Source organism: Micromys minutus (assembly GCF_963924665.1).
Source record: "Micromys minutus genome assembly, chromosome: 11".
Taxonomy (NCBI): domain Eukaryota; kingdom Metazoa; phylum Chordata; class Mammalia; order Rodentia; family Muridae; genus Micromys; species Micromys minutus.
The window spans coordinates 25,930,495-25,948,012 of record NC_137980.1 but is presented as its reverse complement, the minus strand read 5'-3'; the positions used below and the strand labels follow the sequence as shown (position 1 = coordinate 25,948,012).

At 46.8% G+C, this 17,518-nt stretch overlaps 1 protein-coding gene across 1 annotated transcript in view; it reads left to right on the top strand.

Annotated features, from left to right (window-relative positions):
* The window catches only part of LRRC8C (leucine rich repeat containing 8 VRAC subunit C), an 80,317-nt gene that overhangs the window by 44,719 nt on the left and 18,080 nt on the right, over positions 1 to 17,518 (top strand). Inside the window, exon 3 of the mRNA XM_080925279.1 lies at positions 6,553 to 6,694. Within this exon, the coding sequence (XP_080781405.1) occupies positions 6,557 to 6,694 (138 nt within the window). The 5' untranslated portion in view covers positions 6,553 to 6,556. The remainder of the gene's footprint in view (positions 1 to 6,552; positions 6,695 to 17,518) is intronic.

Genomic DNA, 17,518 nt, shown 5'->3' with positions numbered 1-17,518 from the left:
CCACATATAGGCATCAATAATCGGACTCAGTTGAGTGTGTTTAATTGAGAGAACCAAGATATTTTGTGTGCATGAATGAGCCTTTCAAATGATAACTTTTAAAACTGAAAACAATTTAAGAGACAAGCAGTTCACGCTAAGTTTCTTTCCTGCCGTGTTTGTATATTTTGGACTTGGGAATGTTTAGCTGCTTTTCATTTCTTCTGCGAAGGAGCCACTAACCATTGATTGTCCAGAATCTCCCTGTGTTTCCATGGATGGTGTATGGCCGTATGTGCTCGGTACACATATCATTACCATTGTTGTTCGTGCAGTAAAAAAACATAAAACAGATGTGAGGCGCACCCACCTAACCGAAGTGTTAGCAGTCAGGGTGGAATCCAATTCTACACTAAGTTTGGCGTTCTTTGAGCCATGGTTAATAAATAGAGAATAATGTGTTCTGCTTAATTAACTCTAGACAAGAAAGTATTAACATTCTCCTGGAGGCAGGTCTGTGCTGGTTAGGATGTGCTGTGTTCGGAAAAGCCACAGAGGAGGCTACATTTGCACTTGCCACAGCCAGTATTTTTTTGTGTGTATATGTCTGTGTGGATCATATGTGTTCACATGTGTGCAGGTGCACATATGCACATGAAGTGGCCAGAGGGCAAACTCAGATTTTATTTTTGAGGCGTTGTCCCCCTTGATTTTCAGATTAGATCTCACTGGTCTGGATCTCTTTGAGGGGGCTGGGCTAAGTGGCCAGTTAAGTTTGCCCTGGGGCTCTGTCTGTTTCCAGTTGCCTAAAACTGGGAGTAACAGTACATCTCAGCACAAGGGCTTTCCACGGGGTTTCTGGGGGCGGAATGCAGGTCCTTTTATTTGCAAAGCAAACACCACATAGACCGAGTCGTCACCCTAGCCCCACTTAGCAGTGTTTCTTAAGCAAAGGATTGAATGACAACCTGAAGAGGTGAACTCTGAGTGCAATACAGAATGAGCGAAGCTAACCATGTCCTCTAACACTGCCCAGCACCCCTGTCGTGCCGTATCGTCAAAGGAAACATACACGGGCATCTGTGAAAGAGAGACAGACATATGCCTAAATTTAGCATATCTGACTCCTTTGAATCATTTCAAATTCCTTCAGAGGGTAAGGAGAGGGCCCAGCAAGGAGTGCACTGCCTCACAGTGTGTTTTGGCTCCTTAGTTCACCTTTATTCCCCATAGTGAAGCATGATGTCCAAGAGACAGTTCAACCTGGGGCTCAGGGAATCCTGCTGGGGCTTCCAGACCCTTGCCTTTTTTAGGAAAACCATTGATAAGGACCGTGGATTCTCTGCCTTGGTGGCCCATGGAACTCCACTAGCCCACACCTTTGTAAGTGACCCCATGAGGTCAAATTTTATAATCCAAACGTGTCTTTTGCCTTTGTCGCTGACAGTGCAGAGGTACCTTTCATAAATCAAGATCAAGGCCCCGGACTGGGGGGCCGGGGGTGTTGAGTAGTCTTCATAAGCAAACACTGACTAACTTGGTGTTTTGTTTGGTTTTTGTAAAAAGCTTCAAACATTCCTTTTGACCGAGTAGAAGTCACCGTCCGTCATTGGCTGCTGTGCTGATGACCATGGGATGACGTGGAAGGATGCAAGGTTCACAGGTGTTCGAGTTGGAACATGACTTGGTGACTGCAATCTCAGTTTCCACCCCTCTCCTCCACGCCAGTTACTTAGGGGATGACACTGACCTGACTATTCCCCAACTCGGGTTGGGTACCCAACCACCTGCCCTGTGTCTTTTATCCCCAGATTGAGGCTGGTAGTAAGTCTCAAAGGAAGTCCTTCTCCTACAGAACATAGGAAAGCAGGGAGATGAGAAATGGAAAGACACTTGGGACGGAAACTGACACTGGAAATAACCCATGAGCACAAACACAAATGTTTGCGAAGCATCGTTAAGTCATATTCTTCGAACAAGACAACCGTGACTTCCTCAACCACAGCTTTCTATCAAAGCTCACAGTTCCAGGTGTGACATTTCCCCCTGTGGAATGGGGATTGAGAATGGGGGTGATCTCATTCATGGCACTTGAAACACAGTTGCACTAACCGGCACTTCCATGGCTTCTGGCCCTGTATCCTTCTGCTGTCTGAGGTGACTTCCCAAACTTGCTCCTTTGGGTGGTAAATTTGTGTGCCTCTCAGACAGCTTTTAATGCCTGTAAACACCCACCTGACTAGTGCTTTGGGCCATTATTTTCCCAGGCACCTTAGTAGTACATCCTGGCATGATAAAAGCTAACCTCAAGGGAGGGTTCAGTCCCAGCTGGATTTCACCAAGCCTGCAACCAAAGCATGTGATGTCTTTAGCAACAGGGTCCAGTTATGGCATGCAAGCTACTAGCACCATTGGCAGTGTTGGTAGCCTTTATCATTTGGGAGCCTCTAGGGTCTCAATCGGCCAACAACTCTTAGGAAAATAACCCAGTCCTAGCACTGGGATCCTCAGCCAACCCGGTGGCTTAAGGGAGAGTCCTTTCCCACCCACACAGAAAATGTTTGCTCACTCTTTTTAATATTGTCAGCCACAGGCTGTCACTGAATTTTCCAATCACCTTGGTGGGTTTTATCTGTGTCTTACCCAACCATAAAGTTCCCAAGGACTTCACAGTTGCATCTAGCCCTGTTCCCTTTGTGGAGGTGTCTTCTCAACTTTTCTCCTTTAGGTACACATGCATATCCCTCAGAACACTCAGATGTTAGCATTGTGCCCGCTGTATAAAGACAGTTTCTTGCTTATTGAGTGATATCGGCCTTTTACCTGGAAGTATGTATATACACTACATGTGTGCAATACCCTGGCAGGCCAGCAGGCGGCATCAGATTCCTTTAGAATTGGAGTTAACAGTTGGGAGCTACCCTGTGGGTGTTAAGAACAGTCCTTTGGAAGATCGGTTCTGCTCTTGACTGCTGAGCCATTCTCTCCAGCCCCACAATGAAACCTTTTACATAAGATTGGCAGAATAACAAAGCAAGGTCCTGGGCCACGGTCCAGTGAAACACGGTGCAGTTGTAAAGATAACTTTGATGGAATTCTCAACATCCCATTGCTGTTTATGCCAGTCAAGCATCAGTTGATCTCAGAAGTCTGTAACTAAGAAGATACTAAAGTAAAACATTACCTAGGTTTAATAGCCAGCTTCCTCATCCTGGGACTCTGCATTTCCCCACTGCTGATGAACTCACTAGAGCTGGCTTGACCTAAACTGAGGGAAGAATGCTGTCTGCCTCCTTGGCTACACCAGCCTGTCAGTTCAGGGCTGCTGCCTGCCTGCAAGCAGGTCAGCTGATGCTTTTCCATTGGCCACATCTGGCTGCTCAAGGGCCTACAGCTGGGTGAACCCCAGGAGAGACAGCAGCTCACTGATAGTCAGTCTTAAGCCTTTCTGTCGGCTCTGTTCTACTCCCCTATCCACCTGCTGATGCCCATTGCCTTGGATACGCATGGAAGCCCCAGAGAAGCGTTCACAGTGAGGCTATTGCTACCTCCCTATTTATTGTCCACACTGTGACTCATTAGTCAAGGTCGTGAGAATAAATATCCACATGACATGAAAGCCCATTCCCATCGTCTCTGCATTTCTGACCTCATACCTTTGTGAGTCTGTGTTTAGTCTCATGTGATCTAACCCAAATGGCTTGTCACAGCACCGACAGCAGAACCAGACCTGAAAATCCAGACGTCAGCTCTATTTGGAAATTGGAGAGATCTGCAGAAGTGTGAAATAACGCCTTCTTTTTGTGTTTTGGGTGTCTGATTTTTTTTTCATAATCTGTATTAAAATGTAATCAATTTTTTTGAGTTAATGGTCTTTTGATTTCCATGAGAAACGTGTTTATGTGCAATCGTCATTTCTATATCATATGTTTACTGGTTCTCATCAATGAATGGATTTTTAAAGTTCTTGTCTTTCATTTCTAACGTTAAATATTTAAAGCAGCATAACACACACATTGGGACTCCCATTGTTTTGAGCACAAGGGAGAAGATGAGGACCAAGTGCCCACTGCTCTACCGTCCCATTTTCTCTTCCTGGAATTGTCCGCTGCCGAGTGAGAGAGCCCAGTTTTTTGAGGAACTTGTGAGACAATCAAATCCATGAGAGAACGGTGGCCTCTCAGCAGCACAGTGACCCAGTCCACGAAGCTGACAGCGATACCCAAGGTGAACAAGCATCTGAACCCGTCTGTTTATCTCTCCAACAATGGCTCCGAGCTTCTCAGCGTGCAGGAATGACAGTACGCAGAGGAATGCCACACAGAACTAGCCACCTCTGAACTGGAACCGGGAAATCAACAGCCTGACTGTGGCTGTCTAACAGGTGATGGCAGCATGTAGAGGACGATTGAGACTCATGCTTCGTAGAGAAGAGGACCAAAAGGTGTGAGCTAGCCCTGCGTTCTAGGGTGACTGACGGGATCAGGTGAGCTGCGGTGACTGGCTGGTTAGCCTCTGTCCGTGTGATTAAGTCCTCCCGGAGGAGAGACTGTCAGCTGAGGAGCTGCCCCCACCGACTTGCCCAGGAGGTTTGCGGTGCGTTTTCTTGATACTGATGACTCGGGAAGGCGCACTAGGGTTGGATCACCCTTGGCTCGTGGTCATCGGTTGTATAAAGGAGCAAGCTAGGCAAGCCATGAGCAGCAAACCTGCAAAACCTGAAACCAGCGTTCCCCCCATGGACTCAGCTCTCAAGAAGCTGCTGGTGGGGGCGGCCTGGGAGAGTTAACATGGAATTGTTTCGGTAAGATGCAAAAACCACATCAAATGCTGCCCGAATGTAAGGAGACCATTGTAAGAGCTGGGGGCTGAACTTTCCAACACTATTAAGGAATAAACTATTATTATTGTTTGAGAAACAGTGTGGTGGTGCACACCTTTAGTCTCACCACTGAGGAGACAGTGGCAGACAAATCTTTGTGAGTGTAGGGCCAGCCTGGTCTAAAGAGTGAATTCCAGGACAGCCAGGGCTATGTAGAGAGACCCTGTCTCAAAAAAAAAAGAAAAAAAAAGAAAAAAAAAAGAAAATCAATCAATAAAAATAAAAACAAAGAAACAAAACTCCTAAATAAAGAGTTGCAAAGTAGCAAGACAGAATAATCCACGAGCAAGAATGTTGTGATACTTTCCAAAGCTGTGGTCACCAACAAATTCACAGGAGCCCCAGGTCACACTGAAGTCTGTGAGAACATCTCTCTTCCCCAGAACCTCAGCTGTGCCTTGTGCATTGGGGGAGTCACTAGAGAGGTGTCTTGGCACTGAAGAGCACTTGCTTTTCTTACAGGGGACCTTGGTTTAATGTCCCTCTCCAGCAACCACTAACTCCTGAAGCTCCCCAGGGGGACATAGGCCTCAAAAACACTGCCCCGATACACAGGGGGATGTTGTGGGGCTCAGTCTTGTGCAGGTGTCCGTGTGCTCCTGGTTGTAAAATCCATGTCCTATCATGACAGCACTCCTCCCATCCCCCCTCCTCTCCCACAGTCCCTGGGCTTTGGGACAGGCAGGATAATGCCCCATTCGGTGCTGGGTGCTTAGCTGTGACTTCTGTAGAGATAGGACTTCCGTGTTCATTTTGTGTCACAGGATAAACCAACAACATTAAAAGCCCCAGGTTTCTTTTGGTTTGTGGTCTTCAACACTCGGACGCATTGTGTGTTTGCCTGCAGTTTTGGGGTCTTCTCATGGAGTTACATCTGGGCAGGAATACATAGCGGGCAGTACCTGCCACTGAAAAGCTGAGAGAGAAAGCAAGCACTGATCTCCAGGTGTTTCCTTCAAGGGACACTCCCAGTGATCTAATTTCCTTCTACTGGGCCTGACCTCTTAAAAGTATTCCTTCTCTCAGAAGCACCACAGCCTGGCAGCTATACCGGCATTAACGTTCGGCCTCCGAGAAACACTTACCCAAACTGTAGCAAGTTTTCAGGGCAAACTGACTTCTCAGAAGGGAAAATCGGGATGTTGGAGACTCACAGCGAAACATGACATGTAAAAAAGAAAGGAATTGAAACAAATGCATTTAGGCCCCCAAACATGGGTGGGGGAAATAAAACACACACACACAAATCTGCTAAAAAACCAGTAGGTGTGTAGCCACATCTTTTTTCTTCTCTGAGGAGTAAGCGAAGAACCCATGAATAGGTTCCAGTAAAGCAGTAACAAGGATATGGAAATCGCATGTACACAAAAGAAAGCCCGGCCTGGGGAGGTGAGAAATAGCAAAGAAATAGCATCAAAAAAAATGGACCCATCTCTGTGGCATGAGGATCCAGGAGCACAGAGAGAGCTTGTGGACCCGTCACACTGTTTGTGGTTCTTTTCATTCCCGCACTGCTGGTCTGTCACCAGTGGGGAACACCATATCCTCGAAGCCCAGTGGCTTCAGAATCCCGCTCTTAAGGATTCACAAAAGCATCTCAAGTGTTGCTTTAAAAAGAAAAAAAAGGAAAAAAAATAGCCTTATGAGATAGTCGAAGAAAAATTAATTCACAGCGTTCTCTCCTTTCTCAGAAACATGATTCCGGTGACCGAGTTCCGGCAGTTCTCCGAGCAGCAGCCTGCCTTCCGGGTGCTGAAACCGTGGTGGGATGTGTTCACGGATTACCTCTCGGTGGCCATGCTGATGATCGGAGTGTTTGGATGTACTTTACAGGTAAGTGCACGACCCACTGAAATCCGAGCAGTGTGGCTCTTCTGGGCTGAGGATGCATCTGGTGGGATATGCCCTGGGTTCAAGCCTGGCATTGTGCAGGGTGGGGGTGGGTGGTGAGCGGAGGAGAGAGGAGAACAGAGAGCTGGCTGGATGATGGGGGGCAAGGCATTAAGCAGTCTTCTCCATCTCTATGTGGTATTGGTAGTCACGACAGGGAGCCTGGAAGCTCATTTGCTCGACTTTCCTGCTGGTGCTGTGCTTAGAAGAATTCAGAGAAGCCGCTTGCTCAAGTGAGAGTTGATGTCATTAACATCAAAACGGGCTCCTTTTCATCACCTTCTTGTTGAAGTTTGCTACAGCATGCATTCACAGTGACGCCTCCATTGTCCAATACAGCTTTTTGCTTTTCTTTGTCCCTCATACTTGAGCCAACGCTTTTCTGGGAGCATTAATATTTTGGTGAGATGCTGAGATGTACTCGGCGTTTAGGACTGAACTAAAATGTAACTCAATCACAAGTGCATTCTGTATAGAAGCTGTGTGTACATATATGAAATCCAGACAGATCTTCATACCTATTCCTGTGCCCGGCACCACACTTGAAGGACCTGAGGACTGTCTGGAGCTAATTGCTGAGGGAAGCTAAGCTGCCAGGCAAGCAGGCTCCCTGGGTCGGAAGTGCAGAAGAACTCAGCTTAGCCTAGAATTGAGAAGGTAAAGGTTGCATTAAAAACCTGGAGGATGGACTTAGTAGAGGGTCGGACTGGAGTGGAGAAAGAAGGTGCCAGGAGAGGAGAGGCATCTAATCTAATCTGTAAGAAAGAACACAGCAGTGCTGGGAAACCCTCAAATTGGGTGAAGGAAGCAGTAAGATGAGCTCTTGGAGGAGAGACTGTAAGGCCCCATAGAGAACAGAAGGGGGCCCATGCTCAGGGAAGCTGGGGTAACAACAGTGGGCAGCTCTCCACTAACTCACCGGACTAAGAGAAAGTAACATCTGGGCTCTTAGAAATCTCAGTGTCCGGGCTGAAGAGTTGGCTCAGCAGTTAAGAGCGCTAACTGCTCTTCCAGAGGTCCTGAGTTCAGTTCCCAGCAACCACATGCTGACTCACAACCATCAGTAATGGGATCCGATGCTTTCTTCTGACCTGCAGGTGTACATGCAAATAGAGTATTTTATACATAAGATAATAAATAAATTTTTAAAGAAAGAAAACTCTCAGTTTTGGTGGTTGAATAAGTGGATGGAAGTTAGAAGTTGGGGGTGGGTGGGACCCTCAGGGAGAACACCTGGAGGAAGTGGGAAGGAAGAAAAATCTCCAACAGCACGGTGTAAAAATAAAGGCTTTCTGCGGCTTGGCATCGTCAGTCACTAAATTGTGTCCTGACATTGCCTGGGTGCCGGTCATCCTGAACACTTCACTCCTGTGATGAGCTCATCCCTTCTTCCTGCCAACTCTAAGATGGGAGCTGTTCTTATCCTAAGTACGCAGAGGTTAAAGAAAGGTTTCCCAGTGGGTTTTAACCCAAGCCATGTGGATTCAGCATCTTTGCTCCTGGTTCCTAATACCACACTTGTGCTTCAGTGAAGCACTAAACACATTTTGCTACCTAACCTGCTGGAATCCAGCACTTGGAAAGTGGAACCAGGTGGAGCAGAGTCAAGGTCCTCCTCAGCAACAAAATGAGTTCCGGGGTAGCCTGAGCTACATGAAACCCTGTCTCAAAACAAAGCATGCTCCTCTCCTCCCCTCCACTCAGGAAAGAATAATACCATAAAGAAGCTCAACTCTAAACCAGAGAGGAAAAACACAAGTTTAGTCATAAATAAAATAACTCTTGAACACACCAGTTCGATTCTTGAACAGTGTACCAGGCTCTGCTCGACTAAGAATTGCCAACAAAAGAAGCAAAAGTAAAAGATAAAAAGCCCTAGGGTGGCAAGACAGCTCGGTGCACAAAGGCACTTGCTATAAAGCCCGACCACCAGAGCTGATCCCAGGAACCCACCTGGTGGAAGAAGAGTTGTTATTCCAGAAACCTGCCCTGTGCCTTCGATGCATGCCAGGGCACACAAGCAAAAAATAAATAAAGAAAAATAAAAGTTATGGTGTGAAATCTCCCAAACTCTACAGGGGAAAAAAAAAACACACAAGTAAAAACAGTGAGTAAATCGTACACAGAGGAGGACAGAAACACCCCAAGACCTCCAGTGTTCTGAAAGGATGTGGGTGCTTCTGTGTTTGTTCTTACATTACACGAACCCTAGCAACCTCCACAGATTTCTTTTTTCCCTGTTAAATCGGGGCTTCTCTTGGGGCTGTCTGTCCAAATCCCCACTCCTGATGCTTGGAGGCCACCGTTAAAATGCAGGTTATGGGAAGACAAGTGCCGAGATGCCCCCACAGCCACCCTGAAAAACCAAGACAGTTACAAAGTGACGAATATCTCAGCACAGAGAGCAATTGAAAAATGTATGAATCAATTATTTCTAGAAACTTCCATTTAATACTTCAGGACCATAATCGACTGTGGGCAACCAAAACCGCAGGCATTGAAATGATGGACAAAGGGGAACTCTTAGAAAAATTAGAATGCAAGAAAGGCAATAGAAAAAAAAAAACCAAAAACGAGGTACTCGGGTGGGAGGAGACGCCAGAAGTCGAGAAGTGTGGCTTTGAGCCAAGGAGTTAGAGATGGACAGGAACAGGCCACGCAGCTGAAGCACTCTAGGCTAAAAGCTAAAACGGGTGCAAGGACGTGGGGCGCTAGGCCCTTCACTTCCGGCAGTTTTACGACTTCTCTTCATCCTTCCATTTCCCTGAAGACCGGGTACAGGGAGGGTTTTAACTCTGTTACCAGGGATCATTGCTTATGATTTAAGTGAGCACTGATTGACCATCTTTGTCTGAACTGAGACAGCAATAATTACCCGGTCACAAGCCCTGCAGATGGACTTGTGTGATTGGGGGAAGCGTTCGTGTGTGTAAACATGGCCCCTTGTGTCTGCTGGCTTCCAAGAGGTACAGCTTCCGTTCTGTCCCATACGTCTGACAAGATGGCGGGGAGCAGCGCGCCGAAGGCAGAGTGGAGCACACCTGCAGTTGTAAAGATTCTCCCACAGGGCAAAGCTCACCGCAGCTGTGCGCAGCCGCTCTAGCACACTCTGTCAAGGATTCCAGGGCCGTGTGAGGTTTATGTCTTGTAAGTTTGGGTGTGAGGTAAACTGAGGAAGACCCCTGATAGTGGTCCAAGCAAACAAGGGTTTCTCTGGCATGTTAAAGGTAAAGCTGGCACCTGCGTGGCGGAAGCAGCCAGGCCACGTAGAGCGTTGTCAACTTCCAGACTTTGTTCAAATGAGACATGAACCACATGGTCCATCCTGAGCAGAAGAATTCCATGAGGTGACATATATTTTAATTTTATATATTTATTTGGGTCCTTTCAAGGCAGGGTTTCACTGTATAACTCCAGCTGCCCTGGAACTTGCTCTATAGATCAGGCTGGCCTTGAACACGGAAAGATCCACCTGCCTCTGCCTCCTGAGTGCTAGGATTAAAGGCCTGGCCACCACACCCAGCATGAGGTGGTGTTTTAACCAGACCACTCCAGCTGTGGGAAATCAGAGTAAGGCCAGGCAAGGTGGTGTGCTTACCATCTCCTCTCCCAGGAGGCAGAAGGATCGTGAGGGCAATTAGCAAGTTCCCGACCACCCTGAGCTTCATGGTGAGAGTCTGTATCATAAACTAGGGACTGGCTGTGTGGGTTCTACTGTCTAGATATAACTCCCAGGGGGGGGTGGGGGCTGAAGGAATAGACAGTACAAATGCTAAGGACGGGGACACCTATAGCTTGATTATTGGAAAAGTCAGCAATCTTGAGATTAATCTGGTGCCTTGGACTGGGTTGGAAACTGCAGCTCTGGATGTATTTAGGGGAGTGTGCCAAAAAGCCTCTGGATGATTGGACGCTAAATGTGAGAGAAAAAGCAATGGCATTATCTCTGAGGTTTTTAGACCTGGGCGACTGAAGAGGTTTCTTTTGAGCGTGTTCGGCTTGAGCTATTTGGTAACCCCCCCCCCCAGACTATGATATTGAGGGCTTAGGTAACAAGGGCCACCGATCTCCAGAAGAAAGGACATAGGAAGGTCTGGTAGAAGGACACCCCTTGACTGACTGGAGGGAGGAACACCCCCTCCCCCTTGACTGGAGAAACTCCCCTGACTGACTGGGACAGGACCCCTCTTGGCTGGGAGTATCTCCTACCAGAGGGGAATAAGATAGCTTTTGTTTGGAAAGGGCACTAAAAGGTGAGCTTTTGTACCTTAATTCCCCCATGGTGTAGGAGACGTGTCTGCAGAGAGACATGTTCGTGGGCAGCAGGAAATGGTACCAAAGGAAGTAGTGTTGTGAGGGCTTTAAGGAAGGGGACAGGTTAACAATGGCCACTAGATGAAGGTGCCTGGGTCAGCAGGAAGACTGCATATCTCCTCTTGAGTGTGCACATCTCTGACATGGGGCAGGAACTCCCAATCGTCCCACATTCCGAGGCTGTAGAGACTGCAGGAAAGAGGGCAAGGGAGGACTGGGAAGTGTGGGGGGGGGGTGGGGAGTAGATTTAACGTGAAACCAAATAGGATCCAAATAAGTCCACCCAGGTGTTTGCAGTGCTGCTGCAGATTAGCTCATCTGGCAGGTGGTCCCGCATGCACAAAGCTGTGGGTTCCGTCCCAGCACCTTATAAACGGGGGGGGGGGGGGGTTACACAGTTCTCACCCGAGCACTTGGGAGGTGTGGGCAGAAGGATCAGAAACTCAAGGTCATCCACGGCTGTGCAACAAGTACGAAGCCAAGCTGGGCTGTAGGAAAACCTTTCTCAATAAAAAAGGTAAAAGTAGTATGCCGAACGTACGTGACTCAGGAGAGGTGTCTGAAGTGGCGTGGGGCGGGATGTCAGGCACACTTTATGTCTCCTTTTTGTCTCACCATTAGTGTCATGTGTCTGCAGCGCACCGTCTCTGTGGTGTAGACACTGTCAGAGGACCCCTAGCCCGCCCATCCTGCTTTCATGATTCACATTAGATAGTCTAACCCTTCTGAATCTTTCCTACACGCAGCTCCACCTTTACTGCCCTTAAGAAGGAATTTCATGCCAGTAGTGTAGATACAGAAAGTGTAGTCCGAGATGTTACAATTCAGAGAAATGAGAACATTGTGTCAACAATTCAGAGAAATGAAAACATTGTATCAGGTCACCACCTCTGCAGGGCTCTGAACTCATACTTCACGGGGTGTCCAATTCACAGGCATATGCATGACAGCGGTGGTCAGGCGCTGTGCGGGGCACTAGACAGAATCTAAAGCACAGCACAGTGAAGAGCTTGAGAAACAAATGCTGCTTTGGGATGCAGACCTCACTGACTCATGAGAACATGCTGGCATCTCCGGCAGTGGAAGTTAGGAACCTGAAGAGGAGATGATCACGTGAATTCTCAAACAAGCAGAAGACAGTCTGAACATTTAACAAGCCCTCCCAGGACCCACAGTGACAGTGGCAGGGAGACCAGTTGAGGGCAGTGTCAGGAAGAGTCGGAACCCTGCTGGTGGCACCCAGTAGTAGAGTCCCCTTGGAATGCTAACTGCATTGCCATTGAGCACAAGGAGACAGCCTGTGCTACAAACCATAGGGACTTTCGTTACTTCCCAGAATGAGCCTGTGACAAGACAAATCCTGTTTTTCAGATAAGGGTTTGGAAGGGTTGAAGTTGGGGTAGCTTGTCCTAAAGCTAAGGGGTAAATTCCGGCAGCAACAGACCAGCTAGCCCCCTCTCTCTAACCTAGTGGTCCTCCACCTCCCTAATGCTGTGATGCTGTGATACAGTTCCTCCTGTTGTGGGATCTGTGAAATTCCCAGCCATGAAATTATTTTGTTGCTACTTCCTAGCTAATTTTGATATTGTTGCCAATCATAGTGTAAATATCAAAATGTAACCCCTCAAAGGGATCACAACCGCTCCCCTAGTCTCTGCCTCTGACCCCACACACACTGTTGTAGGTTATGGCAGGAGGGGGGTGCAGACCTTAGTGTATAAAACTAAATTAAAAACAAGTGTAGAGGATTTAAGGACAGTGGGGTATGTGAAGTCACAGAGTGTCAACCATACAGATTCAGTTTTTCCAAAGCTGTTCACCATGACCTGCTACAAGATAATAGCTTCTCCATTAAGAAAACAAGATGGGGAAACCGCTATAAATTATTGAAGAGCAATTTAAACACACCCAGTTGCCACAGTACAGTGAACATGCTGTTCCTTGAGAAAGGAGTTTGAGCTCCTCTTCCCACTCTGCTATGGGAATCCTCTGAAGCTGGCCTAGTGACTGACAACTTCCAAGATACAAAGAGCCCTCTGTGATGCTCGAATTCCTTTCCCATCTCCGCAGTGATGTTAAAATGGCTAAAATATGCTTTATGCCGTGATATTCCCCTTTACAAAGGAAAAGTGCAGTCATTTTTTTAACTTTAGTTACTAGGCAAGTTCATTCCTAGATTTGAAAACACAGCAGGGAAAACTACACTGGCCAGGCCACTGATCGACAGACGCTAACCCAGAGACCCGAGTACCTTGAAAACCACCTCCTCTGTGGGTGGCCAGCCACGCTTGCTTATCTGTGTATTCCTACAGTGTACCGTTCATATACTGCAACACAGGACAGCTTTGTAAGCACTGGAGGAAAGTCATTACCTATAAAAGGGGTATCAGTTAGGCTCTTTCTTGCCCTAAAATGCAAAAGTTAGAATCAATTCTCTGGTCTTCCTCATCCGACAAATATTTATTCATTTCTAAGTAAGTAGCTATTTCAAAACTACCATGGCAGGAAAAACCCATGTGTAAAGAGCGTTCCTTACGTGACACCAGGCCACAGAAGAAACAAGTATCAATTCTTCATAAGCCAAGAGAGCCTAGGAGTGTGCATGTCCTATTCCCGTACAGCTCTGCACCCTCAAGCACCCACAGAGTAAACACCCAGCCCTGGGCTATAAACAGCACTATTCAAAACCTCAACATGCTCTATAAAACAGACCAAATCCTGAAAGGTCAACATGCCACTTCCTGGAAAAATCAGATTGCTTTAGATTTCTGCTCAGTGACTCCAGGTTATCTTATTATAACCAAATCCACAACAGCCTACAGGCAGCCTGCTACAAATATAGAGTGGGCAGTTAAGAACCAGAAACAGGAACTGGGGGATACAAGTTCCCTAGAAGCCCTGGGGACCTGCCCTGTGATTGTTACAAAGGAAAAATATTTCCTGCTTTCTGAGTGGGGTGGGAGCCACAAGAGAATTATCTCAATGACTTGAGATGACTTACAGAAAACTGTCTTAGTAGTTTTAGCCCAAGCACCAGGGCAAACTAGCCAACAGGTTTGTTTTAACTTGTACAGTTGAGCTTGTTGGGGGACGCTTTGGTTTCTGGTGCACATGGAAATTCGTCTCCACTTCTTTGTGGAGCCAAGGAAAATGGCTCATAGGCAGCTCAGAGTCCAGGCAGGAAAAAATATCACAAACTTCAGAGTGATTTCAGAGGGCTTCATTGGCCTGGTATGCACTGGATTTCATCTCTACTATAGGTGAAACCCAGAAGTCCTTATGCAGCCTCAAGTGAGATTTAGTATCCTGGGGAAATAGTGGAGGCACAATGAGCAGGTTGAAAATAAGACCTCGGTTGGTCTTGGCTCACTGGTGGCTCCGGCTGGGATCACACTTTAGGACCTAAGGCAGGTGGGATACCATAAGCTTGATACTAGCCTAGACTACATCCATAGCAGCCTGGGCTATGTCCAGGCCAGCCTGAGCTGCTAAGACCTTCTCACCAAGAAAAAACAAAGGCTTCATCCAAGATAAAAACTTTGTCTTTATTCACATCTGTGTTACCATCCTACCTGGGGCCTTGGGGAGTGTCAGCTACAGATCATTTCCGCTGTGACAGTAGTACAGCAGGCTGCTCTGCAATGGGAAACTGAGAGTAACCTGATTTCAGAGTCCCACTCTCCCTCATTAGAGAGAGCTTTCTGAGGTTAGACCCTTCTGTCATGTTCTGACAATTTAAAGTGCACTGCGTTCCTGGCACCAAGATTAACATATGAGTCACCTTTTGCTCCTCTTTTCCAAGCTTGGGCAGGAACTGGGGCTCTCCTGACCCTCTGACATCCATTGCAGATCAGTGAGTGGGGATCCTTCCCTTTCCCTCACTGTTATGGATCGATGCTGCTTTACCATGTGTTTCTTCTCAGCTTCTTTTCTCTGGGACCACAACATGCTCAAAGAACACTGTGCTTTTTTCCCCTCCATGTGAGACCAAGGAGATTGATCACACGTTTAGTCTCTGCTGCTGTTTGTGTGCCTGTAAATCCTCCAGAACTAATATCTAAATACTACACCGGGCTGGTGTAGTAGTGCAGGCCATGCCCAGCACGTGGGAGGCAGAGATGGGAGGACTGGGACAAGCTGCAAGCTAGCCTGGGCTACCTAGTGAGCTTCGGGCTAGCCAGGGATGGAGAGCAAATAAAAGGAAGATTGGAGGAGAAGGAGTTGTTTACTATAGCATGGGAAGAGGTGGCCTTCTATTTATTTCTCCTCAAAGTGGTGACTGAGATTCCTGTCTTGGAATTTTCTAGCTTGTGTCTGGAACATTTCATCTCCTACAACGCATGTTGCTGCTGATGCTTCTTCCTCTTAAACTAACCTACTTCGGTGAAACCTCAAAATTTATTATATGTGTTTTATAATTCCCATCCTTTTGGGATATCTAGCATTCATATGTGACGTGATACATGACATTGCATGGTCCCAGACGGGCTAAGAATAGCACTCGGGCTTCTGTTCTCTGTCAAGCACTGGAGTGGGGTAAAGGCAATCCACCCATCGTCCTTAGGGCCAGGGTCTCACAGCATGTAACACACACATATGAGTCAGGCATGGCTGTGCACATCTATGTTCCCAGCACTGAGAAAGCTGAGACAAGGGAAGAGGATTTCAAGAGCAGCCTTGCCTACCGAGACCGTCAGGGCCAACCTGGACTATATGGGAACCTGTCTCAGAAACTGGATAAATGAATGCATTGATTAATTGCTTAATTTTAATTAATTAAGCGCTACCAGCTGGAATAATACATATTAACTAAAAAGCTTAAAGCTATTGAAAAGTACAGGAGAAAGTGGCTCCTAGGAATAAACCAGCCATCAACAGGAATAAGCCAACCAGCAACAGACACAGCCCTCATGGGAGACACTTAACTAAAATGTAAATAATATGAATGGTAATTTGAACAAAAAAAAGTTGTTACACATTTTAGGTAACCCAGAAGTGTTGAGGTTTGGTCTGTAGTTTCCCAGGGCAGGAGCAAGGATTGAAAGAAAAGAGACTGTCAGACAGTCTTGAGGCTGAAGTGCAGTCTTCTTTATCCAGTCCTCTCTTAAACCACTTCGATTACATGCAGAAAGAAAACATCAGTTCTGAGTCAGGGAACATGCAAACTAACAATCAAAAATCCTGTAAACATCTTCCTGGAGGCCAGGTGTGAAGATCAGGGACAAGAGGGGATCCCAAGAGACAAAGAGACTGCCACACCTACATCCACTGAACCTTCCTGGGGCTACAAGTGTAAAAGTCCTGCCCTGAGCTTCAAATGCAAATGTTCTTAATCCAGCCAGTTTCCTGAGTATAGGACCAGAGTGGGATTCCTGCCTTGACCAGCTTCTGATTGTCCTGGTAAAGTAAGAATTTCCACCACCAACTGTCCAGAGGCGCCAAAAATGCTCTCCACAGTTTTGGTCATGAAAAAGAACAGTATGCCTCTGAACACTGCTGCATTGAATATTGAAGGCCCAAACTGTAACAGACTTCCATGAGGAAAATACCAATGGCTTAAGTCTCTCCCAAGCTTCCTAGAATGAGAATTTTAGGGAGGAATGTTGTGGCTTGAGTCAAGACCCTTCTAAAGTGCTGTTAGGTCAAGAGGGTATTGGTGATCACTTTCAGGAGGGTTGGGGAGGGGCGTGGGAGAAAGGGCTGTAGGAAGAATCCACATGTTGTGAGAACTCTGGTCCTGGCACATATTCCTTATAGTTAAAACATAAGTGGAGTCTGGTAGTGGCAAACATGTCCAAACCCAGGCTGGGGAAAGAGGGAGATGGCTCAGTGGGTAGAACACTTGCTACACATTAGTAAAGACCTGAGACTTAAGAAGCCAAGCAAAGCCTGACATAGCCACATGTTTCTCAAGCCATGCTCCCACAGTGACATAAGTGGTGGAAACATGGCAGACTCCAGAAGCTCAAGGGCCACCCAGTCTGGAAAGAAAGATCCTGTTTCAATGTGGAAGGTAAAGACTGACACCAGAGATGGCCCTCTGACATCAGCATGGGCACCATAGCAACTGTGTGTACACCCATACACAACACATGCACATACACACACATATATGCACACCACACACACATCCAAACATATACACACAATACATACACACAACACATACACACACAATACATACACATGCACAGACATACAACACATGCACTCAAATCACACATGTGTACACTTACATCATAGATACACATACATACTTCACATATACAGTCACACTCATACACACAGGCACACACACATGATCACTCATATATGTAGACACGCAATACACTCTAATTCATACACACATGTGTTTACCCACTCATGCACACACACACACACACACAATTACACACAACACAGACACACTCATACACACATACACAAAGATTTTTTTAAGATACCCAGTTCATA